Source organism: Stegastes partitus, unplaced genomic scaffold (assembly GCF_000690725.1).
Source record: "Stegastes partitus isolate 25-593 unplaced genomic scaffold, Stegastes_partitus-1.0.2 Scaffold556, whole genome shotgun sequence".
NCBI lineage: Eukaryota > Metazoa > Chordata > Actinopteri > Pomacentridae > Stegastes > Stegastes partitus.
Window position 1 is genome coordinate 424249 of NW_007578287.1, and position 25890 is coordinate 450138.

The 25890-nt window shown below is 38.8% G+C and overlaps 1 protein-coding gene across 1 annotated transcript in view; it reads right to left on the reverse strand.

The window, feature by feature from the left end:
• Positions 1 to 3697: 3697 nt before the first annotated feature.
• The window catches only part of htra3b (HtrA serine peptidase 3b), a 27686-nt gene continuing 5493 nt past the window's right edge, over positions 3698 to 25890 (reverse strand). Inside the window, exons 2-10 of the mRNA XM_008288383.1 lie at positions 18400 to 18499; positions 15690 to 15822; positions 14574 to 14663; positions 7443 to 7637; positions 7221 to 7253; positions 6819 to 6933; positions 6674 to 6731; positions 5714 to 5809; positions 3698 to 5563 (exon numbers count right to left, since the gene is read on the reverse strand). Of these exons, the coding sequence (XP_008286605.1) occupies positions 5395 to 5563; positions 5714 to 5809; positions 6674 to 6731; positions 6819 to 6933; positions 7221 to 7253; positions 7443 to 7637; positions 14574 to 14663; positions 15690 to 15822; positions 18400 to 18499 (989 nt within the window). The 3' untranslated portion in view covers positions 3698 to 5394. The remainder of the gene's footprint in view (positions 5564 to 5713; positions 5810 to 6673; positions 6732 to 6818; positions 6934 to 7220; positions 7254 to 7442; positions 7638 to 14573; positions 14664 to 15689; positions 15823 to 18399; positions 18500 to 25890) is intronic.

Consider the following 25890-nt stretch of genomic DNA (forward strand, 5'->3'; position numbering starts at 1 on the left):
GGAGCCTTCAGAAACGTCTGTAGGTTAACTGGGCTAACCAAACACTTTCAGTCCTGCTGCAGCACAGTCTGTTCAAGAATATAGGTCAGTGTTACTCCACTACAATAAATCTCATTGTGGCTTTCTCTCTACTGCGTGGCTTGCAGCAGATTACACTTCAGGAAACCAAAACAGAGCTGAGAACTGCACACGTATTGTTTTAGTTCACTGATTTTTTTTATTTTATGCTTCCTTTTCCCTTTTCCTCTGACACATCTTTAAATCACACTTCTTGCTTGTTAGGAAAAAAAAAAGGTCTGATAATTCCTGTAATGTTTAAATAAGACAGATTTTCAAAGTAAGGACATTTTGCCTCAACTACATTGCATGACATATTATACAGTATTAACTGCAAGGTAATTAATAATTTGGCCAGCTTATCAAAACAGTTCAACCTTTCCATCTTGCTGTAATACATTATTAATAAACTCAATGAAACATCTTAACACTCACATGTCTATAGTGGCAGTTTATGATGATGCAAAAGGATATGATCACAGATTTAGAAAAAAAAAAACAAACACTAAGAAACCTAGGTAAATACAACCTTTCTGACATTTGAAAAAATAAAATAAAATCTTCAAGCAGCTCATTTACTTGTTCCTTAAAGCATCACTAAAACTTGTACAAGACCAGAGCCATAATTGGCTTTTAAAAACTGAGATCATCAAACTATTTCCCCTGAATTGGATGTTTTTATCAAATCTTACTGCACTTTCAGTGAGGTAAGACCTGGTACACACAGTGAACCATTTTAGGCCAAATTAAGAGTCAAAAAGACTTTGTGGGTTTGAACATGCTGACCAGTAAACTGACTGGAGTTGACCTCAGTGTTTCTAAAAAATTCTAAAAAGCCCCATGAGAGACTACCCACTGGTTTAAAAATAAACTCATGGCCTGTCAAGCACTGGGAAGGAAAGAGTGATTATGGCTGAAAACGATTAATGTCTGTCTGCAGTGACTTTATCACTGAACCCCAAAAAGAGTTTCCTTTGTGTTTTTTCATTGCATTCCTGCATGTAAGACTTGTTTCCCCTCTGGAATGTTTATGACTGGCTATAAGGCGAGCCCAGGCTTGTTTCCACACAGTCGGGTATTGTAGTACTGCACTGTAAATTAACTCCTAAATGCTTCCGGCAAAAATGTCCAATGAGTCATTGACCTAGATTTGAAGGTGAGGAAAATACGGACAGAATTTTGGATAGTATTGTATTTCTACATCAAGACATTACACAAGTAATAAAACAAAGTTTAAAAGTTTCATTGTTTTTATTTGGTGGGAAAAAAAAGTTGCTTCCAAAGGATGGTGCAGAATGTTGCTTTGGTGTCAGCTTACATGTAAACATTTGGTTTTGATGATGAAATAAGTCCACAAGTCTCTTCATACTAAAAGCAAAAACAGTGACAAACCAGAGCAGCAGCAGTGGTGAGACTATGTAAAAAAACACTCACATTTTGTGCTCTTCATTCCAACCGAGTTTCTCAACACACATTTTGTTCACATATTTAATGGAATTACAGCTTACAGCATTAAAAACGTATGTCATCCATAAACCAAAGATAAGCTGACAATGCTGAGCAAAGACTTGTACTGGAAGTTCATTGTTAGAAAAACAGACTCATCAAGAGTGTAAAAGTATTTTTTTTGACACATATAATTTTGTCACCTTATTTTTAACTTACAATTTGATGCAAACTAGCACCCAACGGCACCCAGTGAAAAGCCAATCATTCTGCTATTTTCCTCATTGTGCTTACTGTTGAGGCTATGTAGCTACATAGCTGTTTATCATCTGCATACGGTGGAATCATGGAGGCCTGCTGGAAATTGAGCTACTTGCTAACGTGCATTACAAGAATACATTATGGTAAATGTCATTGCTGTTTTCAGTACAGTCATGAGTCCAGGGATTTTTTTTAGCTTGAGGAGAAAGATTTTTTAGTAGCTTTCAATGGAACACAATGTGGCTATCAGTCTTACTAAGCCACTCAATGAAACTTACCCGAATCAATATTTTATGGTAAAATATGTTGGGTACTTACTCCTACCATATCCACAGAGGTTTTAACCAAAGTGACCAAACCACAGCTAACAGACGAGTGGATACTGAAATGCATATTGAAAAATAAAATATTGGACTGATAGAAACACAACTCCAATTCAATCCTGACGTTGGTCTAAAACTGCTGGATGTGTAAATAGGCAACTATTTACACATTTGCCACATTAACTTTATGTAGTAATCAATATGTGAATGTTGTTTACAGTATATTCTTCTGCCTCCAAGTGGCTAAAAAGTGTTGTTTCAGTGTCAGCTGATACTAAATTTAACAAGCTTAAAACTCCAGGGCGAAATGATCCGTTATAAGAAATTTAAGAAGAGAACAGAACCCAGTTTGAAGCAATGTTTACACTAGAAAACATTCAGCTTTTCTTAGTATTTTGGACCTGCCAGAGAGAAAGTCCATTATACGGTATTATGCCCTCTGTGCACCTTGTGAACGGGTTTCAACAAATCAGCTACAAAAGCAGATACACCATTGCACAGTACATGTGATGCAAACAAAATATCGAGGCTTTTATATCCGAAACATTCCAACATCTTGACTGCATAGTGGGGAATGTGCTCAGGTCAGGGTTGGCACTTGGTTCAGAGACTATGTCCCATTCAATGCATCGGCTAAAAGGTTAACCTTCACCTCCTGTCCAGATGAGACATTTCACAGCAAATTCATCATAGAGTAGTCACAAATTCATGTCTCTGCATAATGTCGTGTTCATGGGTTGTCATCCGTCTTATGGATTGGTTGTCAAATGTGGAAAAAAAAAAAAAGTCAGAACTGTGTTGAATCATCATGGCTTAAGTATTTTGGTCTTCAGTCTGCATGTATTTGTTCATGTAAATTAACTGAACTCAATACAGAGCTCAGTATACAATTGGCAGTGTGAAGAGGCAGCTAGTTCTGACTCCTACCAAGCAGGGAGTGAGTCAGTGCTGCAGGAGACAACTTAATTGACTGCATGGAACAAGTCAGTCTCAGTAGGATTCAATTAGGTCTGCATCCTTTGTTTTTCTGTCTCAACCACTGAGATAGATGGAATTAGACACAACAACAAATCATTTCCCAAGTCCTGCCTTTGCTGTCACAATAGCGCTGTCTAAACACGTCTAATGCCAAAAATGTTAATACCTGTTGCTTATTGCCAGTGTAAGCAGTGCTAAAGCAATAGCAGTGGAAAAATCCTCCTCTCAGCAAAACTAATGTGAACATCTTGTTGTCATAGAAAAGAACAGGACTTGATAAATCATATAAATAGCGGTAACAGCTTACACTTCCAGACGAAACCTCCTTAAAGGCACTGACAGTGTTGTCCTCAGCTGCACATGTGAAAAGTGACTGAAGTAGTTTCTTAAAGAATAAGAAAGTCCAAACTTTGTCCAAAAATTGTAGTACGCAGTCCCCCCAGAGTTGTAAATGTGTTTAGGAAAGGCAGTTTCAGATGCTGCTTGATGATGTGACAAGCTGGAAGCTGACCGAATAGACCACAAAGGGTGAACCTCAGTTGTGAACCCATGATATCCAAGTTTGTAAGTACAGATTGTGACATATTGTCAGCAAATTGCCATTTTTGTGTGATGTTACATTTAAAAATGCATTCAGTCAAGAAATGTAGATTTTTAATGAGAGCATCTCTGAAATGGGGCACAGTTCATTTCTTTATGATTGACTTAGACTTTTGTGCCACACATGTATGGGAAACTAGATTTTAGGTAGGTTGCAATTTTTATTTGTACCTAAAACTAGATTTTAGGTAGGTTACAATATTTTTCCGAATTCTCGTGCACACAAGAATGGTTCCTCTAGTTATATAAATGAATGGAATTAAAACAGCACTCACTAGATGTGTCTTGGACAGACTCAAGGCCCTGAACACACTAATTGACCATGACTTAACTGAATACCAATAGTGACAAAACTTCAAGTAAAACAACACATTTTCATTGAAAAATGGCATGCATGTAGTCCACTGTGCAAGACACAAGCCACGTCAAATGTGCTGACCCTTGTCTGTAGGATTTTGTGTCCTGAGGTGCTCATAATACACAGATGTGTAACAGGGTGCTGCATGGGGGGTTGGCTGTGAAAGATATTATGTACTTATAGCTGAAGGGTTGGCAATTGCCTTGCACTTTAAAAGTCATACCTTTTCATTCCTTCCCTGTTTTCAAATTAGCTGCTGTGCACACACAAACAGGTCCTGCTCTCTCAAGTTGACTGGATGGCTTTAATCCACGGCCTGCAAAGTGTTTTATTACTGACACTGACTGACTCATCAATAACTTGGAGGGAACACAAACACTGAATGATAAAACTGCTCCTTCTCCAATCGTTTTCTGGATTTTGAACTCTTCACCCTGCCCTTATGAAGGGAACTAATGCTGGCTTCTTATACCTATAATCTCATCTTTTCCAATCACTACCCAAAGCACAAGACCAAAGATGAGGGTTTAAGTGCAGAATGTAATATGTGACTACTTTATTTTGAATGCCTTTTCACCAAAAAAAAACCTTATGGTTGGCCTGAAAGGGCAGATTACAAGCTAGTGGCATGATAGAGAATTATGACTTGGCCCAAGGCTCAGATCAAAGGGTGGACATGTGGATGCTGCCTTGTGGGACCAGCAGGGTGGAGCTAAGAATCATGTCCATTGCAGTGGTGTAGCAGGTGAAGGTCTTGGCATGATGCCAGACTGTTGATTCAAGACAAAGAATTTCATAGGTGTTTGCTTAAGAGCAAATTGTTCAATTCAACTGTCTGTATGCCATCATCAGCTTTGTTTTTTAATGTTACGGGTAATGTATGAATTGTGCTCTCATCAACTTTGCTTTTGTCTCATAATTTTCAGGATGTACATCATAGGATGCTGTCTAGCAGGCATTATTGCTCACAATATTTTGAGGTACTTACAATAAATGTGTCTACTTGTTGAAAAATATATAATCAAAGTGAAATAATCAAGTATTTTTAGTATACATTGAAGGGGTGCGGATTTATGCAGTTCAGTAGGGTGTACATGTGTGCACCTGTTCCAATGTTGAGTTGGTTTGAGCAGGTGGATGGCATAGCTGTAAATCCTTGAATTCCTTGCACCATGTCATTTGTGGTCTCCTTTCACTTTGGCACAATCAAGTTAACAGCCAGGTTTTAGAAGTTAGTATCAGAAGATGTTGCACCAAACATCAATACTGCTTCACTGGTGCAGAGTTTTTGCCATGTTCTTTCAGAAAAATAAAAATAGAAATGGCCTGAGATATTGTTATAACTCTGCATGAGAGCTGTGCTTCCAACATCTACTGCATAATAACATCAGGTTCGATGTTAAAGAGTAGGTCGTCATTGTCCCTCCTGACTTCCAGCAGCAGGGCTGTCTCCTCCTGCAGTGCTCCTTGCAGGTCAGCTGTGGTCATCAGCGGTCTGCCGTTTAGTTTCACAATAATGTCACCGTCTTTGATACCACCTCTAGAGAGAGTAGAGAGTAGAGAGAGAGAGAAATAATGAGGTTGTTGTACATGCAGCATTTACTTTGATTCAGAAATTAGTAGTGCTTCTGTTTGAGGACTTAATTTAAAAAAAAAATTGAACACATAATATACAATAAATTAAACCTACTTCTGTGCCGGAGAGTGTGGAACAACCTCATGGACATAAATCCCAGTGGTAACATTGGGGAAGTCTGGGTTTTGTTGTTTGAGCTCTTCAATTAACCTGAAACACACGCACACATATTCAAAAAAGTCCATTATCTAACTAAAATCATAGATGTATTTGATAAAGCTGCATTTCAAAAACAAAAAAATGAATAAAAGATGTCAGATGTATGACATTCGGATATTTGTCATATATTTCTTTCATAATATAATTTCATAATTTACAGTGTGGTAGGATTCATTTCGACCATGGATGTGACCAAGATTTTTCTGGACCCATCTTGCACAGCGTCACATGCAATAAAATTCTGCAATTATTGTTGCTACACAGTTTAGAGGAAGAAGATAAAAAAGAAAACTGCAAAAGGGTTTGGGCAACAAGTGCATAAAATCATGAAGTTGATTTATTTGATTGAATGACTGAATTTCCCTTCTGGGATAAATAAAGTATTTTTCATTTCATTCATTCATTCATTTCGTTTCATCAGTGCACAGTGTTCAAAGCTTGTAAATAAGAGTTGTGTGCAACTTTCTCGCAATGACTCACAAAAAAGTGAATTTTCACTGGACATTACTGCAACAGCAAGCATATAGCTAGAGTTACCCAGAATGACAAAATATTTTAGTTACCTACAAAATCTACGTTGCTGCACACTAAAATTCTGTGAGCAGGGGGCTTTATTTAGGATATTTAGGATATTTTCATATTGAACAATATAAATAAAAAAGGACTGAAATTAGGTGAGACACCTTTTCAAGGGTGGATCTCTTACTAGAGTGCTGTGTCTATAGAAACAGCCAAGCAGTATAGTATTTACTAAAAGGGACAGCATTTAATCTAAATAATACTGTCCTTTGTTTTCTATTTGTCATGTTTTCCTTCAGTAGAGTGAAACTCATCAGTTACATCAGTTGCACTTACGCTGGTGTGATGGTCAACATTCTGATTCCAATGAAACGCTTCTTTACTGATCTCACATCTAAAAAGAAACCCCAGTTAGTTACAATTATTCATACTCACAGTTCCTTGTTTAATCCTAACTTGGTGACGTCGCTGTCGTACTCACCTTTGTTGTGCTTGTCGAGCGAATCGTTGAGGAAGCGAGTGATCCTGTCTGAGGGGATGGCAAACGAGATTCCCGCCGCAACTTTCAGGGTGTTGATGCCAATCACCTCCCCATCCTCAAACACAGACACACAACAGGACAACATCAAAACTACCATTTACATTTAGATTTTTGATTGCTGAGATGTTTCTTCCACAAGCAAAATTACCGAAACACTAGCAGAACTATTCTTTTGCCAGCTGACATCAAGAATAAGAGTTGAAGAACCCTATTTTCCTGCTACTGCAAAACCAGCGCAAACACAGTTGTTCAGTTCATCTTGTAAACGTTACCAAGACCCAAAAAGAGAAATATACTTTACAACAGTCATGAAAGTCTCTAGGTAAGAAACTAAAAGCTTACCAAATTGACAAGAGGTCCTCCAGAATTCCCATACTATGAATGAAAACACAAAAGCCAGAACTGTAATGTATACATTGCAGAAACACCTTGCAATACGACATATTTACAGTCGGAAAACTGAAGCCAGACCAACTCCAGTTGTGCAGAAAAAAAAGCTACTGCTCTTTCTAACTATAATTTTGTCACAGAGCACACATGCTCTCTGCCGTGTTATATTCATACATTGATGATAGCGTCCGTCTGGATGTAATCCATGTCTGAGTCCCTGAGGCCCAGCTCCTTTCCATCTCTCTGAGCAGTGCTGACGATACCAGTGGTGACAGTGTTCTGGAGGGCAAAAGGGCTGCCAATCGCAACCACAAACTCCCCGGGTCTCAGGTCTGCACTGTGGCCCAGAAACAACACAGACAGCTTTACCTGGGGGGAACACACAAAGTGGGCATACAGGTGTAAGTGCAGGATACATGGTAATTAGTCACCCATTACAAATAAGGAAATACAATAATTTACACTCACATTCATATTAGAATCCTTAATTCATCTAACCTGGGTTTGATTTTTTTTTTCCCCCAAAGATGTGATTCAGAAAAATAATCGTCGTTTAATATTAGTTGTTTAAACCTGAAAACTGGTTCTTACTTTAAACAAATCAATGGTATGCACCTAGTTCAGACTACAGGTCAAACGCAGAGATTGCACAGCTGGTCATAAAAGATTTTTAAAGTAATACATTTTTTATGTATACCTACATCTGCTTTCGATAGTTGGGATTGTATTGGACTCTTTCCAGGGGAACACTTCTCTTATACAACGATGGTGAGCAGGATAAAGCCATGCTAAAGTTTACATATGTAGAGCAAAGTACCAAAATATAATCTAATGTGCTCTAAAGTTTATCTGTATTTTATTACATTCTGCATTCATTCTTAATTCATCCTTATCAGACCACTTTCACAGCTGTAAAGTAAGCACAGCATTTGAAGCCTAAACTATCACCTTACCATTATACACTGTATAATATATACACAAAAGTAAGTCACACACATGAGAAAGTATCCACAAAGAAAAAGGGAGGGGATGTGATTTGAAAAAAAAAAAGGGTTGAGGAGGCGAAGCAAAAGGGAGGCAAAGGATAGAGCTGAGTGGAAACACATGCTGAGCAGACAGATGGTGTGAGAGAAGGAATGAGCTGAAACTGCTCTGTTTAAGATTTCTTTCAGGTGGAATGTTTTGGATTGTGTTTCTCTCACTCCTCCCAGTCTTGGTCCTGATCCAGAGTTCACAGTTTTAAGGTGGAGATGTCAACCGCTGGTCATGCTGGAACTGGAGTTCAACTCAGCTTGGTGTTTGAAAGCAGATGCTAATATTTTCTCAATGATTGAATCACACACACCATTACCCTGGTCTGTACAAATACACACTGTGTGACCAAGCATTGCTCAGACCAACAGAAATTAATTTCTAGTGAAAATCCCCAAGATTCCCAAGTGACTTTGGGTAAAATATGTATGAAATGATTCACTAGATATTGAGAATATTTCCAGTTGATAGAATGTAGCAGCTATAAAAATATGATTTGGGCCTAAAATGAATTGTTGAAGGATGAAGATGAGCTATACAGCTTATAGGTTATCATCACTATCATCACAGTTATATTTATATGCCCCTTATTTAAGCAAATGTTTTTTTGAAAACAAAAAAATGTAATACAATGTTTGTGAATTAACATATCTGCAGGACATCAAATTTTATGAATCTGATCAGTGTATGTGGCCTAAACCTAATTAAATATGGGACATAGTCCCATGCTTTGCACACAGAATCATTTGTACTTTGTCTCTGTTCCAAGAACATTCCTTTAGTTTTTTGTCATCTTTTGAGGAGCTTAATGCCAGGAAACCAGCAAATTTGTAAGTAACCAGTGCATGTACAGGACACTACAAATTCAACCTTGGTTGCTACATGATCTGCAAAGTTTTCAGTGGTACCTGAAACCTGGACAGGGCTGACTGCATTACTGCATTAGGTACTGGGGTAGCTACAGACTCACCATGGCTGGTCCAACTCACTCGGAATCTGATGAAGCAAAGTCTCTCTGAATCTGCATATATTATTGTGTGTCATATCCAAGAAAATGAGGGTGGAGACATGTTTCCAGGGCTTTTTAGTGTTCACAAGTAAAATCAGACTGTTTTCAGCTGTTTACATGAGTTGAGCTGGTCCACAAGTTAATGGCCAAGTGGCAGTTCACCCACGTCCAGGCACGGCCAGAGGTTTGACTTGAGAACTTGGCTATAAACTGCTTCCATGAACTGGCAATCAAAGACCTTATACTAGCTCTACTTGAAGGAGAAACCAATGTAGAGCTGGCTCATTAAAGAATTTTGCATGGTTCGACGCAGCTGCCGCACATAAATGAGAATCGCCTCACCGCCGCAGTAAAATGGCTGACACACAAGTTGAGTCATTAAGTCATTCATATGATCACAGAAGGTCAAGGCTCTGTAGCCTGGCGTCCTAACAAATGTGGGTGGTATAGTCCACAGGTCACAATAGCTCCCTGACACTGGGTGACTGCAGGAGAAATGTTCCGATGGTTTGATTCAGCATACTTCTGTCTCAAGATAGTACAAGACAGTATGAGCTGGGTTTAATACAACTCTTCAATTCCTGATGTGTGTATGCTGAACAATGTGATCCACCAGGCATCCAGGCCCAATGAACCTTTGCGACTGTTGCTGTGTCACACAAAAATCTTTCCATTAGCAAATCATTGAGGTGCTTAATTGAGAAAATGTTTTAAGAGTTATATAATGCATACAATGTGTGTAGAATACATTTTTGACAGTTAGTGGAGCTTTAATAGTGGGTCAAGTAAACTATTTTAAGTACTTTGACTCTAATTCTTCGACACTACTAGCACAGCTCAACTGCTTTGTTACGGTTGATCAAGATTGTGGGATATGGCATTTACTTATTCCCCAAAAGGTGAGGTTGATTTTTCAAACTTCAGAGGTGGAGACAGTGGCTGAGAACTCCACTCCCTTTGTTCTATGAGTTGTGTTGACTGGTTATTGCAGCTACTGTCTGATCAATCAAAAAATGTGGATACCTGACAGCTTGTTTTTTGTTGTTGTTGTTGTTGTTGATGTTATTGTCAGTGGTGGACCAATTATAGACCCCAACAGCTGGCTACGGAAACCAAAAGTGCCTGCTTCAAGGTAAAGTTTTAAAAAACCAAAAACTTTATATTTGAAAGCAGTTTTCAAAAACACAAAGAAATAACACAGACTAAACAAATTGTAGTAAATGTCACAGCTTACATCATGAAGGGGTCATCAATGTTGTTCAAGAGCAAAAGACATCCTCTGTGATTCACAGCCATAAATCAGTTGGCAACAGTAGAAAGTCACTGAGCACATTTACTCAACTCTGTGAGTACAAATTACATACATGTGCCTGGTTTTTATATGCATGAGTTCTGAGATTAATTATACACCATAGCAGAAGTTGTAAAATTATACAAGAACACACAAAAAATACAATACAAGACGTGCAGGAAAGCACTTGGGTTCATAGTCTGGAGTAGATGACATCATATGTGGTTGCCAGGATTGCAGAAGGAGGCATATAAACAACTACTAAATGGACACGTGAAACTCCCCACTTATCCAGTAACCCCACAGCTAACCCTGTAGCTAGAAACATTTCCTCATGGTGATGTGATCAGGGTGGCACCATTTGCTATCAATAAAAACAGTAAGCACTTTGCCTGTTTCCTTGTGACTCTGATTGATTCCGGTCTGCTCGCACCATCTGAAAGCAGCCGATGGTGGATTCTAGAGTATTTTCATGGAGACATGATTCTGTAAAACACGTAACACTTTGTAGAAGTCGCTCGATAGATAGATAGATAGATAGATAGATAGATAGATAGATAGATAGATAGATAGATAGATACAACTTTATTGATACCTTTGGTATGAACCTTAGGAAAATTGTTGATATTGAATATCCATCCATCCATTATCTATACACCACTTAATCCTCACTAGGGTCATGGGGGGGCTGGAGCCTATCCCAGCCGACTTAGGGCGAAGGCAGGGGACACCCTGGACAGGTCACCAGTCTATCACAGGGCTACACTCAGAGACAGACAACCAAGCACACTCACATTCACACCTACGGACAATTTAGAATCACCAATTAACCTCAACATGTTTTTGGATTGTGTGGGAGGAAGCCGGAGAACCCAGAGAGAACCCACGCTGCCCCCACCGGGACGCGAACCGGCAACCTTCTTGCTGCCAGGCAATAGTGCTTGATATTGAATATAATATTGATAATAATGATGATTTTATGTAGCCTAAAACTAACTGTGCATGGATTGCAGGATGCAAACCCCAATCTTAGGAGTTGCGAAACCAAATAAAAGCTTAATCTTTAACAAGAAGATTTAAAAAAAAAACAACAAAAGTTTAGGAATAAATAACATATGCAGAAAACATGGCGACAGTGGCCAGTATCAGTTCAGGAAATCAGCACACTGCTACAGCTTCAGCTGGGAATTTGCGTAAGAGCAGCAAAATAAAAAATCCTCTATAAATCCCTGATCTGGATGAGCTGGAAGTATTTGGTGTCACCCCAGGGGAGGTTTAGAGTCTGACTATGGTCCAGCTTCCCACCCTGTTAATACCACTGTGAACCTGGACACATGACACACTCTGTTAACACACAGTGAGCCTGCTGACTGTGATGAAACGCCCATCTAAATACTCATTACCCTGCTGGAGTTTTATTAGAATGAAGAGTGCTAATAGAGGCAACGAGAATGTTGGATTAAAGCCACCCTGTGGAGTTTTCATTCTAAACAGACATTGTTTTGTTTACATCCAAAGTTTCCCACCAAAATTGATTGCATGTACCCTTAAGGCAAAACAGACAAGTGGGTCAGTGTTGTTCCACTGTCTCAGATTTTGTTCAGAGTTGACTCATTTGTTATTTGGGATCCGAAACTAAACTCTGTAATGTATTTTGGCTGCATTTCATATTTTCTACGACCTGTGAATTTTTGTATACACACACTCAAAAATGTCTTACCTGAGAAAACATCTTTAGGGTAAAATACCTTCATAAGTTTTTCGCTATTTTGACCATAAATACTAGTGTGCATAGGCCTATTATTGTCATTATATGGGCAAAGGTATAACAACAGACTTGGCAATGTCTTCTATTGTACGTTATGGTTTTCTCATCTTGTTACTCACTTCACTTGTGCACCAGATGTGTGATTCATGCACATCTGGTTAGAAGCTTGTAGCTGCATGCCACGTGGAGAGATGAAACTGTTTGACATTTGGGAAGTAAGGATTGTATCCCCAAGAGTGGCTTCGTGAAAACTCTAACACTATAATCAAGGGAACTCTGGATTTTCACTTCCAGAAAAAGGTGTAGCTTTTACTCTGCGTCAGTTGCTACAGCAACTCTGTAAAACTAACCTGCTCTCTGGCAGCTTTTCGTCAACAACCCCTGAGTTTGTCTCCTCCAGCTGAGCCTGAAAGAGCTGTACGACACAACAGGACTAAATGTAGTTTGAAAATGGGCTTCATATATGTTTCAACAGCATTTCTGTTACTAGTGTTACATTTACTACATGCTGACATATAGTTATAAGAAGCACTCGAGCAAGATTAATGAAGACATTATAGATATCAAGCACTAACACTAAGCCAGACTGTGAGATTACAATCACAGATCTGTCAACAAGCTTTTGTCTCATCTGTTTGAGTTTATCTTCTCAGGCAACCAATTTAGGCTACAGCTAAATTAATGTATTTAAATATTTAATTTGAATGTAACATACAATCAGAATCAAGTGCTTTATGGTTCTTTAAGGAAACTCCAGTATGCTAAAAGATAGATGAAGTCAGGCTCTTTTACTGTCAGTGTTGTTTTTTCTAAAGACAGGTATGTTGTCACATATTCACGTTTACACCAACCATAGTTTAATATAAAGGCTCTGGTGCTTTTTTTTTTACCTGCGTTAAGTCATACTGCATTCTTAATCGCACAGTTTTCTTTTTCCTTTCAATACACACTACATCTGCCCTTGCAGAGGACGTATTGTTGTATGGATTATACATACAACTGAGATGCTACTTTGTCATATTACTGAACCTTAGGCTTTCTTATTTAAATATCCTTTGCAATGTGCAATGTGAAAATCACCTGTTTGTGCACTTTCTGTGGCTCAAGTTTGTTACTCGAGTGGGACACTGACTTATGTGACATATCTTCTAATGCACGGAGAACTGTGATTAAAAATGGGTAGAAAATCATGCTGGCTTGCAAGCTGCAAAATGAGACCAGAGGTGTGAAGACATATTGGCATTTCCGGCATACTACATCTGAGAATTTGGATAATACTAAATCTTTTTCCTACGTACTACATAGTATGGCAGCGTGAGTATTGGAAGGCACCCTCAGAATTCAATTCAATTCAATTCAGTTTTATTTATATAGCGCAGTTCGCAACATGTGTCGTCTCACAGCCCCTTACATTGTATGGGGCAGACCTTACAAATTTTAAACAGAGAACCGAACAATTCAAAGTTGCATTTGGACTCCCTCTGAGCAAGCAGTCGCCAACGGTGGGGAAGGAACCAAAGTTGTGAACTATCAATTTTAAAAATTTGAATATGTGTAAAATTAGCTTTGAGCTAGTTCTTGCTGAGATGAACTTGCACAACACTGTCGGTGTTACTATAGCTCATAATCACTGACCTTTTTTTAATATAATACATACGTGTGTTGAATCAGCACATAGAATGTAGAGGCCAATATTTTAAATTCACAAATAGTAAATTGTGCAATTACACCTCTTTACATTTATCTGTTTTTGTCAAACACTGCCAATTATTGGACCATAACATTTCATTTTTATACTGTGGTAGGAAAAATACAGACAACATCTCTGGACTCTGAGACCCTCCACCCAAAATCAGTTCAAATTAAAGACATTATATTTAGTGCTTTCAAACAGACCCTCAGAAAATGCAGATCCTGATCCAGATTCATATGCACAAATACTAAGAGGTTTCAATGAAAGCTTATTTTACTTATTATTGTAAATAAGGCAGCCACCAGTCGGGAAGCCATAAATCAGTGTGACATCAGTTGATGCTGACATTTTAGGATTTGTATTCACTTCAAATCCTAAAGTGACCAAACTGGCTGATATACAGTAATTTAAAATCTGATGCAGCAAGTGGTATGAAGTCACACATAGTTTGAGATGAGACTGCATAAAACTATTTCCCTCTTGCTGATAAAATCACAGAGCTGTGGACTCACCTGAGGATTGATTTTGATGGTGGCAATGTCTGACTTTTTGTCAATGTCTTTGATGCTGGCTTCATATATGTCACCATTATGCATCTGGACCTTTAGGAGAGAATGGAAGAATTACATTTCCAGAGCACTGTAAATGAATATGTAACATAGCAGTGTGTTCTGCTCACTTGAACATCCATCCATCCACTATCTATACACCACTTAATCCTCACTAGGTTTGCAGGGGGGCTAGAGTCTATCCCAACTGACTTAGGGTGAAGGCAGGGGACACCCTGGACAGGGCACCTGTCTATCACAGGGCTACACTTAGAGACAGACAACCAAGCACACTCACATTCACACTTACAGACAATTTAGGATCACCAATTAACCTCAACATGTTTTTGGACTCACTTGAACATTAGCATTGTAAAAAGGATATCAAGTACACTACTAACCAGTAGACATTTATGTGGGCAAATGCTGATATTTTTTGTTTACAAGTATAGTCAGTATTTTGTGCTGATGCCCCTCCTCTATTTGACTCTCAACACTGTCACAATTGCAATATGGCTAACTGCATCGCAGGTGCACTTCTTTGAAGAAAACATTTTTTCTGTTGAAAATCTTATGGCAGAATATTAAAGACATCTCTGGACTCCACAATTTAAGGGTATCTCAAAGACAGTCATCAAATAAATATGTAATCAGTCAACCTCCACCCTACATATTGACTGAACCGGATCATATTCTTAAAGAAATAGTTCCATCTTTATGAAAAAAAAAAGAAAAGAAAAATGAAAATATGCCAGTTTGCTTTCTTTCTCAGGGTGAGAAGACCACTCTCGTGCCTGTGCATAAGTATGGAGTTGGAGTCAGGATGTGCAGCATGAAACTTTAGAGGTGTTTTTAGAGGTGCTGTTTTTCCTTACCTCTCGTCTCTATGTTTGGTTAAACTAACCACATCCTGATTAAAATAAGATGGAAATCCATGTAAACACGTCATTCTTGGAAAGAAAGCTTTGTTTCTTTATATATATTTCAAACCTACATAATTGATATGAGAAAGTTGTTCATGAAATACATGCAGTTTTAGTAATGGGACTCCAAAATTTAAAAAAAGCAGTTTTTGTGTACCTTGAGATGCTGTTGACCTGACACTGGTGTGGTGCTGGACACGACATGGGCATTGGTAACAATCAGTCCATTCTCTGACATCACAAACCCGGATCCACTGGACAGAGGGATGTTGCGACCAAAGAGTGGATGTCTAGGGATATAGGGAAAGTGAAGTTTATTAGTGTGGATTACACAGTGGAGTTCTCATTGCTAAAGATGTACAATTCACAATTTACTATGCTTTCCTGGCATGCTTATAATGTCACCATTTTACCATAGCACGGTGGATGGTGAAATTTCCTCCAAAAAGTCCCTTTTCTTTTGAATGTTTGGGAGACATTTCACCATCCTCAATGCTTTGGCAAAATGGTTAACTTGATTCAATCCTTGGTTTGTAGTGACTGAAATCTCAGCATGTTCTTTTTTAGCAGTCATAATCAATGGGTAATAGCCTAATTCTTTTCTGCATGCACTGAATGGTATTTGGATGTTTCATATGAATTTGCGGAATCTGGACATCTGTGGTATGCTTTTTCCATCTAGTCTATTCCTGATGACTGAGTGGACACTAAACTTCACTACCATAGACAGCAACTAGCTGGATTACACTGTCAAATATTTTAGTCTAAATAGAAAAAGGTGTGTCAATTTCTTCTGGTTGCAAAAATGCTCTTCATAGACTTTGTTTCAATGCACCCTCTACCAGACCAAAAATATATGACACACTAAATTTGAGGCCTCAGGAATCATAATATAAGGTTTGTGTTTCCTATTTTAAATGATAATAGGTTTCCTGAGATCTGAGCTTCTTTTGGAAGCTCATGATTGAAGTGTTGTTTAGATTGACTGTCAGCACCTAGTTCTGCCAGTACTGCTCCAGAAGGTCCAGGTGCTGCTGAGGTCCTGTTTGTGTAGCAGTGACAGCAGCACAGGGTAAATGGCATAGAGCAGGAATTTAACTTCCTTGTTGTTAGGGGTAAACAATGGGTTCCAAATTGCCCAGACATTACTGCCAGGTCATTAATCCATCCATCCATTATCTATACACCGCTTGATCCTCACTAGGGTCGCGGGGGGGCTGGAGCCTATCCCAGCTGACTCAGGGAGAAGGCAGGGGACACCCTGGACAGGTCACCAGTCTATCACAGGGCTACACTTAGAGACAGACAACCAAGCACACTCACATTCACACCTACGGACAATTTAGAATCACCAATTAACCTCAACATGTTTTTGGATTGTGTGGGAAGAAGCCGGAGAACCCGGAGAGAACCCACACTGCACGGGTAGAACATGCAAACTCTACGCAGAAAGATTCCGGTGCCCCCACCGGGACGCGAACCGGCAACCTTCTTGCTGCGAAGCAACAGTGCTCAGGTCATTAATGAGGATGGGAAATAGAGTAGGAGAAAAACTGTTGCCCTGAAAGATGTCTCTCCCTTGAATAATGAGCCATGTCGTTTTCTTGTTGATTTTTACACCACATTCACTTTTAACCCACTTTTTACCAAAGGAAAATTTGTTATTAAAGTAATAATTCTATTAATTTTTACTAAATGGTACTTGGAAATAATCATGGATGAGCCACATAAGCTTTCTATATGCTTTTCAGTACTGAAGAGCAGTTAAAGGACCTGAGAAAACTAATTACACTGCTCTGTTTCTCACTGCTCTAGAAACAGGTCCACTGTCAGGGTGTGTTTCTGCTATCATCCACAAATCTACCAAACAACTCTTGCCCTCTTGAGTAAAAAAGTTGTATTTCAACACTAAAATGAAACCTAATGATATGTCTCTCCAGAATAGATCAATGTGAAAATGCTGGCACCATGTTTGAGCGTGGACTAGAATCTGATCCAAAATGCTACAGTCAGACTTCTGACAGGAATCAGCAAGAGAGATCATATCTCTTCATTGGCTCCCTGGAAAATACAGAATAGAACTTAAAAGGTCTTCTCCTCACATCAAAGCCCTTTATCATGAAGCTCCATTGTATCGTAAAGACCACACAGTATTCCCTCAATTTAAGAGTGTAGAATTTTGTGTGGTTCTCAGGGTTTCCGAAAGTAGAATAGGAGACAGAGCCTTTAGCTACCAGGCTCTTCTCCTGTGAATCCAACTCTCAGTTTGGGCTCAGGAGAGGGATGCCTTTCAGGAATTTCAGAATTCTGTTATGCTGCTGTAGTATATGGAATAGTTAAAAACGATCAATATGACACATATACTTTGTAGTTTTTAGCTATAAACAGCTAGAAGCAACAAACTTAACCTCAGCTTCTGTTAATACTTAGAAGTCTGTGTGTGCATCCATCACCTAAGTCATGCAAACTGTGTCTTTTACACTGTGTGATGTTTGCACAGCCAGCTATAAACTGGTGCTATGTCAATACAATTGGATTAAATTTAACTTAATGAGGATGACAGAAAGCTTCATGAAAACACGGACATATGATTTTTAACCTTAACAGGCTTAGCTGATTACCTATTTAAAATTAGCAACAATAAGATCTACGGTCTTCTCAAATTCTGTGATTTTGTATGTTGCATAACAGATGTCAGTCACATATTTGCTTCTAATGTTAGATGACTCCACGAGTGTAAAATAGTGAGAGGAGGTGCAATTACAGTCACCAAAGTAGCATTATGAGTCAAATCATTCAATTCTACTCAGAACCCTACAACATGAGTAGTACAATAACACAAGCAAACATGCACACATAGCCAGTACCTGAGGAAGAGCTCGATGTGAACCACAGCGGGAGCAATTTTCTCCACCACGTCAGCTATGAAGTTGAACTTGTAACGAGGACTGGCAGCATGTGAAGGACCTATACTGGCAAGAAGAATTGAGTATTTTCATAATGAGTCAACATTGTGATTGAGGAATAATAAAATGACTTTGTTAAAGGTAAGGAAAAAGGAGGTTAGTAAAACATGGACGACTTTCTCTGTGATGTGAATTAAAAGAGTTAATGACATAACAGTTTTGTGATTTTCTGATGTTTAAACAAAAACATCAGTCAAAATCAGCTTTACATGACTAAAATGTTGAAGTGTTTTTAAAATAAAAGTAGGAAAACTGACTACTATCTCAGCTTTGCAGACATCCATTGATCTAAGAGTCACTACACAACTGATAGTTTTCCAAAGTGGTTTGGATTTAAAAACAGGTGAAACAGTGTATTTCAGGCTTAAAACTGTAAGAAATATTATGCCAGCTAATGATGTGTCCGAAAGTTAGCATAGAAATATGGAAACAGCAGTGGGCCAAGGACAGAGCCTAGGCACATTCCACATGGATCTGGTTGGACAGAAAGTTAGTTGTGAATGAAAAATTTTGATTTGAGATGTACAAATTAGACCATGTACCAGCAGAACCACTGACATAAGCCCACAGCTGAAACAGGGTTCTGCACACATCGGACATCTTACAACAAAATGCAGCTAAATAGGTGCCCTTTAGCTTGAGGGCAGCTAATTTCCATAGTACAAATGCTGGGTTGAGTACACAGCTTAATTCAAATCCCTTCATTGCATAAACAGATTAATGTTTCAACACCAGGAGAATCAACTTTGACTCTAATGAAGACACAGTAATGTTGAAACATTACTCTGTTTGCGCAATACAAGGCTTTGAATGAAGCAGTATGCTCCGTAGTGCTCAAAGGTAACAATATTCTCAACTCACAGTTTGTACATCCATACGTTAGAATGCTGTAGTGGCACAAAGCAAAGGTATATTTAGTATTATGATGTTGGAAAGCTATTGATAACTAAGCACATTTTAACTCCAGTACCAATGAAGTCTTTTAATAAATGTATTGGCATAATCCACCCTGCAGAACATACAGCATACAGCTATTAAATTGTCAATTTCTGTCACTTTAGGACCTCCGAAGTTAGCAGCTGCTCATGACAAGAGTGGCATCGGAATTGTTTTCTTCTGAGTTTTAATAGTTCCTGAAGTTTGTTAAATGTAGTCAGTAGAACAGAGTCTGGACTTTTGGAAACCAGTTCCTTCTACCGCCTCCTTCCACTACCTTAACATTAACAAATCCACCTGATGGCACAAACTTGGCAGGACAACTGGAAAACTGACTTTAATCTGCCAGGGTCATGTCGTAACCGCCTGCACTGTTCACCCAGTAATAATGAGCTACATGTTGTCTCGACAGCTGCACTTTGTGCTGCTGAGCCAAGTCAGCCTTTGAGGAAAATGTGGTTTGTTATTTTAGACTGAAGAGAGATTCTAAAATGACAGGCAGAATCCAACCAAATGCTGAAGCCACTGGGTTTAAATCTTAACATTACTATGTAAAAGACTTTACAGAGTCACATGAATTAGTACATGACCTTTTAAGTCTATTGAATCACCATTAGAACCACCAATAGAAAAACAAGATTTTTTTGGGTCTGGATTATTATAAACTGGACTTTATTTTGTATGCCCTATGAACCTAAAAATACAAATTCTGTTGACTGTAACAATTTGCAAGCCGTATACTCTCATTGACAGTGTATTAGGTCCAGGTAACTAAACCAACAAACCGGTACTCTAGAGCTGAAATTGAAAATCCATTTGAAAATTATTTAATTGATTAGCAAATTGACATTTTTCATAACTGTTTATCAAATGTGAATATTTAGATCACTACAAAAGAATCTGATTCATCCTGTGGGATCATGAATACCATGAACAAATTTCATGCACAGCTTAAAAGTAATCAAAAATCACTAGCCAAACAGAATATACAAAGCTGACATTAGACCGTAGAGGCACCCCCAGAAGAAAGATCCTGAAGTGTGAAAGCATCCAAGTAAAGTGGTTTGTTCTGTGGGGAACATAAATATACTCTAAATTTCTTCTTCTTTTCCTTCACATTAGATTTAGATATCACTTGCGGAAAATTAACTTCTGATGGTTGGAGATCATGAATGTGGCAGTAGCTGTTTCGATATCCGCTCAGACCAATAGATAGTCTCTCTGAAAATGTTAGAATCAGCATTGATCAGCAGGCTGATGGAAGAAACACATTGCTGCTCTAAAGACTGCTACAATCATCACCATCTGAAACACACACATGCAAACGTATAGAACTCAATTAGAGATATCAACTAAGGAAACAGGAAGTCCCTGCAGCCCAGAGTTGAGGCAGACTCTATTTACATTTTCCTTTGATCACAAACCCTTTATTTTGTCTGGGTTAAAAGGGTATGGGCTGGCACGCGCGCGCACGCACACACACACACACACACACACACATACACACACACACTTCACTGGAGCATTACATCTTTATGGGTGTGGTAAACTAAAAATAAATGGGTGTTTGACCTGAAACTACCAAATCGGTTGTGGTAAATCAGCGTTGTGACCATTGAGATTATAGTGAGATGGAGGAACTTAAATGACCAATACAATTAGTTGTAGCAAACCAACATTACTTAAAAGCTTTGTCTTTCTCATATGTGGTAAAGCCTTAAATCAGCACTTTTTGTCGTATGGTAAGTCTCCACTTAGCATGTATAAGTAATGTGTAAATGTTTAGTAAAGGGTTTGTAACACTCTGTAGTGTAGTTGTAATCAGATGCAAGTATTTGATCATGTATTTGCCAACAACTGCAACTCTTGTGTACACCAGTAAATAGAGGCTATATAAAATGACTATGAATAGCAACACAACACAGAGAAAAACAGCTGTAATAGTTTAAAATGTCACCATAAGAGAAGGTATAATTGTTTTTAAAAAAATGTTGCAGGTTAATAAATACGTAAAGTGTCATTATGCATCCATATGCATCCAATTTGTGTGTCGTTTTACACATGTATTTATGTGTTTGCTATTAATAATCGAGTTATAACAATATTGTAGTTATAATCCTACAATCATTCTGACTGGATATAAAACAGTCATAAGCCACAAAATATTCAGTTCAATTCCCTGACCAGCTTAAATTGCGGTAATTAAATACATTTATTGATCTAAAAATGTTTAAATCCAATGGTTGTTTGAGTGAAAAAAATGATCTAGACAACAAAAAACTCATGTTAAACTTCCTCTTTTTCAAAATGTTCTCATCCCCTATGCAGAATAAAGACATAAATGTGATTCCATGTACACTCTTAATTAATGAAAAAAAATAAATTCAAATAAATTCCAGCTTTGCTCTCAACTCTTCTATTAATGGACATGATTCTGACTCCATGCATGTGCCGTTTTAAACACCCTTCAACTGGCTGGTGTGTCTGTCAGGGGAAAAATCCTCACACACAGCGGAAGTCATTAATTGTATCTTTCTATCAGCAACAACAGCCTGGTTTTTCCTCTTTTTTATATATATATGGAAGTGCACCATTACCCTACCAACATCAGTGTAGGTTTTTTGGTCTTTTACTGCTGTTCTGTGGACAGTATTGGTATGTTATTTGGGTTCCACTTTCACATGCCACTTTTTGGATGCTTATACCCATTCTTACTGACATGTGCCATCGTATGATTCTGGTAGGTTATACTGTGCATAGACGAAGCAGAGATAGCTGGTTAAGTATTATAAGCTTGGGAACAAGCTAAACTTCTCATACTACATAGGGGAACGGTCTTTGATACTTGCTTTTTAAATTGTTTGCAACACAGAAATCAAAAAATGATTATCTTCCACTTTTACACAACGTAAACTATGGTGACACTTAAGGAGATTACAGTGTTGGGCATGGGGAAACTAGAGGAAAGAGAGCAACAGTGGCGTCATCAAGTTTTCTTTAAAACTTCTGTCATTGTTGTTGTAATCCAAGACTGCTGCTGCTGGCCTTACATTCTTTGATTACTGCTTATGCAAGATTTTCAGAGAGTTTATTACAGCTGCCAATGACATAAGCATTTCTTTAAATTAAACCACTGATGCACTACTAAATACATCAAAAACAAAGGTTTTTGCATTAAGCATTTAAGAAATACAATGTATTCATTTTTTAAATAGTCCCTTCATTTTCACAGGCTCCAAAGTAATTTGTACAAACAATGCTATTATAAATATTCGGGTTATTCTTCATACTTGGATGCAAATCCTTTGGAGTCATAGACTGCCTGAAGTCTGAAAACCCTGCACATTACCAGATAATGGCTTTCCTTCCTTGGATCTGGACTGATTCATTTTAAATTGATTGTGGAAGACAGAGGAACACTGTCAAAACACTTAAGGACCAAACTGTTTCAGCAAACAGTCAAGCAACTGCAAGTGGTGGTGGAAATAAATTGAACTCAGCAGTCGTCTGAGATCAACCTAAAAATGGATGTTCTACCCTTTTTTTGGAACAGTGCGGTAATGTGTTGGCTGAAATCTGTATGAGACACTTCCTCCAGCAGCAGTCATGCTCTACTTTTAAGAGTTTAGTATACAGCTGGAATTCTCAGACTGTAAAATGAGAGAGTGTGATGGAGAGAATGTGGGGCATATGAAGAAAGTAAAACAGCATGTTGTGAAAGAAGATAATTACTTAATGAGCAATTTACTTTTTCTCCTCATTGAGTTTTTTGGAAACAGAAAACTGATAAACTGTGGGGAGCTGCAGATAGGAGCATAAGCTATATATCAGTGTTAGAGAGGGAATGAGAAACATACACAAGTTTGGACAGGATAAAGACTGTAAAAGATCAAATGCTGCCAAAGCAGGATTCCGCAAGATGGAGGTAATGTCAGTTACCCTCATGGTCACCATATTTTTGTAATGATGTATGTTTCACATTAACTGGGTATTTACAATGACACAGGAGCACAGAGTGTTTTTTTCGGTGGTTTGCTGCCAATTAACACCTGATGCTGGCTTGTTCTTATGGTTCATTCACATGACTGAAAAGCAATGTTGCAAGACAGGAAGCAAAGGTTCTTTGCCACTGAGCTTGAAATATTGGTCTAAGAAACCAATAAAAATATGTCAGAGCTGTGACCACACACTTTTCCTCCTGGAAGATGGGAGGCTCCAAGAGAGGCTAAATCCTGCAGTCTGTCTAACCCAAAGGTCAGAGTTTCAAGCAGCGTATTAGCATGACAACATTTGATGGGCTTGTGCCTTTTTTTTCCCCTTTTACTGTAATAGTTGACTGACTGTTGATGTCAATGTCCTAACAGTTATGTGGTTAGTAAAATCCTTTTTTCCTCTTCAGTTGCTTCTGAAGTAAATTGAAGACTCTAAACAGAAATGCAAAGATGCTGGACTCAAAAACTTCCTACTTCCAACTGGCTCCCATTTCGAAAGCAACAACTGAATTTGTCTTGTTGCAACAGCCTCCAGTCAGCAATGTACCACAGTGAAAAAGAAATCCTAAAGTTTTGCATTTGGACTTTGATCATGCAGTAAGTCAAGGTATTTTTTCCTCTATAGCAGAATGATAGTGTGACCATGATGTTCTACAGAACTGCCTGGCTAAGCAAGACTAGTATTTATTAAATGCACCTCTGACGCTGGCTGGCATACCAGCATTGAGCCTGGTGATGCTGCCGCTACCGTGCTTCCCGGCGAGGATTGGATGTTTGTGATGATGTGCTACGGAAGCTGAGAGCGGTCGTTTTCCGCTACTGTTCTTTCTTCGCCGTTTTCTCGAGATAACGAGTTAATTTTCTTGTTATCTCGGGATAACAAGAATCGTTTTCTCGTGAAAACTAGATAATTTATCTCGCGGAAACCAACTTCGTGATAATTGGTGTTTGTGTTTGCCCGCTCGTGCCCGGTCCAGGATGGAATCCCAGGTGTGTGGGAGGTCCCACACACCTGGGATTCCATCCTCAGTCACCAGCGGGGGGCCGGAGGACAGACGAGACCGGGCACAAGTTGTAAGGCTTCATTGTAAGTTGTGAGCCCGGTCAGCTGTTCTCATGACACGTCATGTCGGAGTTCCCGGTCAGCTGTCTATATAAGATACGTCACACCAGGAAGTCCGACAACTTCTGATGAAGGCTGAAGTGACAGTCGAAACTGTCAACGGGATAATTATCTCGTTATCTCAAGAAAACGGCGTTCGTTTTCACGAGATAATTATAAAACAGTGTTCGTTTTCTCGAGATAACGAGTTAATTTTCTTGTTATCTCGGGATAACAAGAATCGTTTTCTCGTGAAAACTAGATAATTTATCTCGCGGAAACCAACTTCGTGATAATTGGTGTTTGTGTTTGCCCGCTCGTGCCCGGTCCAGGATGGAATCCCAGGTGTGTGGGAGGTCCCACACACCTGGGATTCCATCCTCAGTCACCAGCGGGGGGCCGGAGGACAGACGAGACCGGGCACAAGTTGTAAGGCTTCATTGTAAGTTGTGAGCCCGGTCAGCTGTTCTCATGACACGTCATGTCGGAGTTCCCGGTCAGCTGTCTATATAAGATACGTCACACCAGGAAGTCCGACAACTTCTGATGAAGGCTGAAGTGACAGTCGAAACTGTCAACGGGATAATTATCTCGTTATCTCAAGAAAACGGCGTTCGTTTTCACGAGATAACGAGATAATTATAAAACAGTGTTCGTTTTCTCGAGATAACGTTATCTCGTTATCTCGAGAAAATGCCGTTTTAAAAAATGTGACCAGACCACTCTCGGCTTCCGTAATGTGCAGTGTTTTGTATCTGGCAAACATAGTGTTAAGTGTGATGGCTAAAAAGTTCAGTTTTGATCTCATCAGACCCAAGAACCTTCTTCCAGCTGACAGATGAGTCTCCCATGTGCCTTCTGGTGAACACTAGTTGAGTTTTAATATGAGCTTTTTTTTAATATGTTGACTTTCTTTTTGTCACTCTCATGTAAAGCTTTAGGTAGTAAAGAACAGTTGTATGCACACTCTCTCCTATCTCAACTGCTGAAGCTTGTAGCTCATAGGTGTCTTGGTGGCCTACCTCACTTGTCTTATACTTGCTTAAAACTGGTTACTCACTTTTTCAGTTCAACCTGTACTAGGCAGATTTATGAATGCACCTTTTTACATTTTTCTTTGATTACAAACACACACACACACACACACGCAGGCACACACACACACACACACACACACACACACACACACACACACACACACACACAGCATGTCACTGGAACATTACATATTTATGGGTGTGGTAAACAAAAAATGTATGGGTGTTTGTGATGAATCAGCACTATGACCATTTTTCTAAATTCTAATAACTTGTTTAACTGTAAACTAAATTGTATAATTCATCCCACTCTCACCCAACCGGT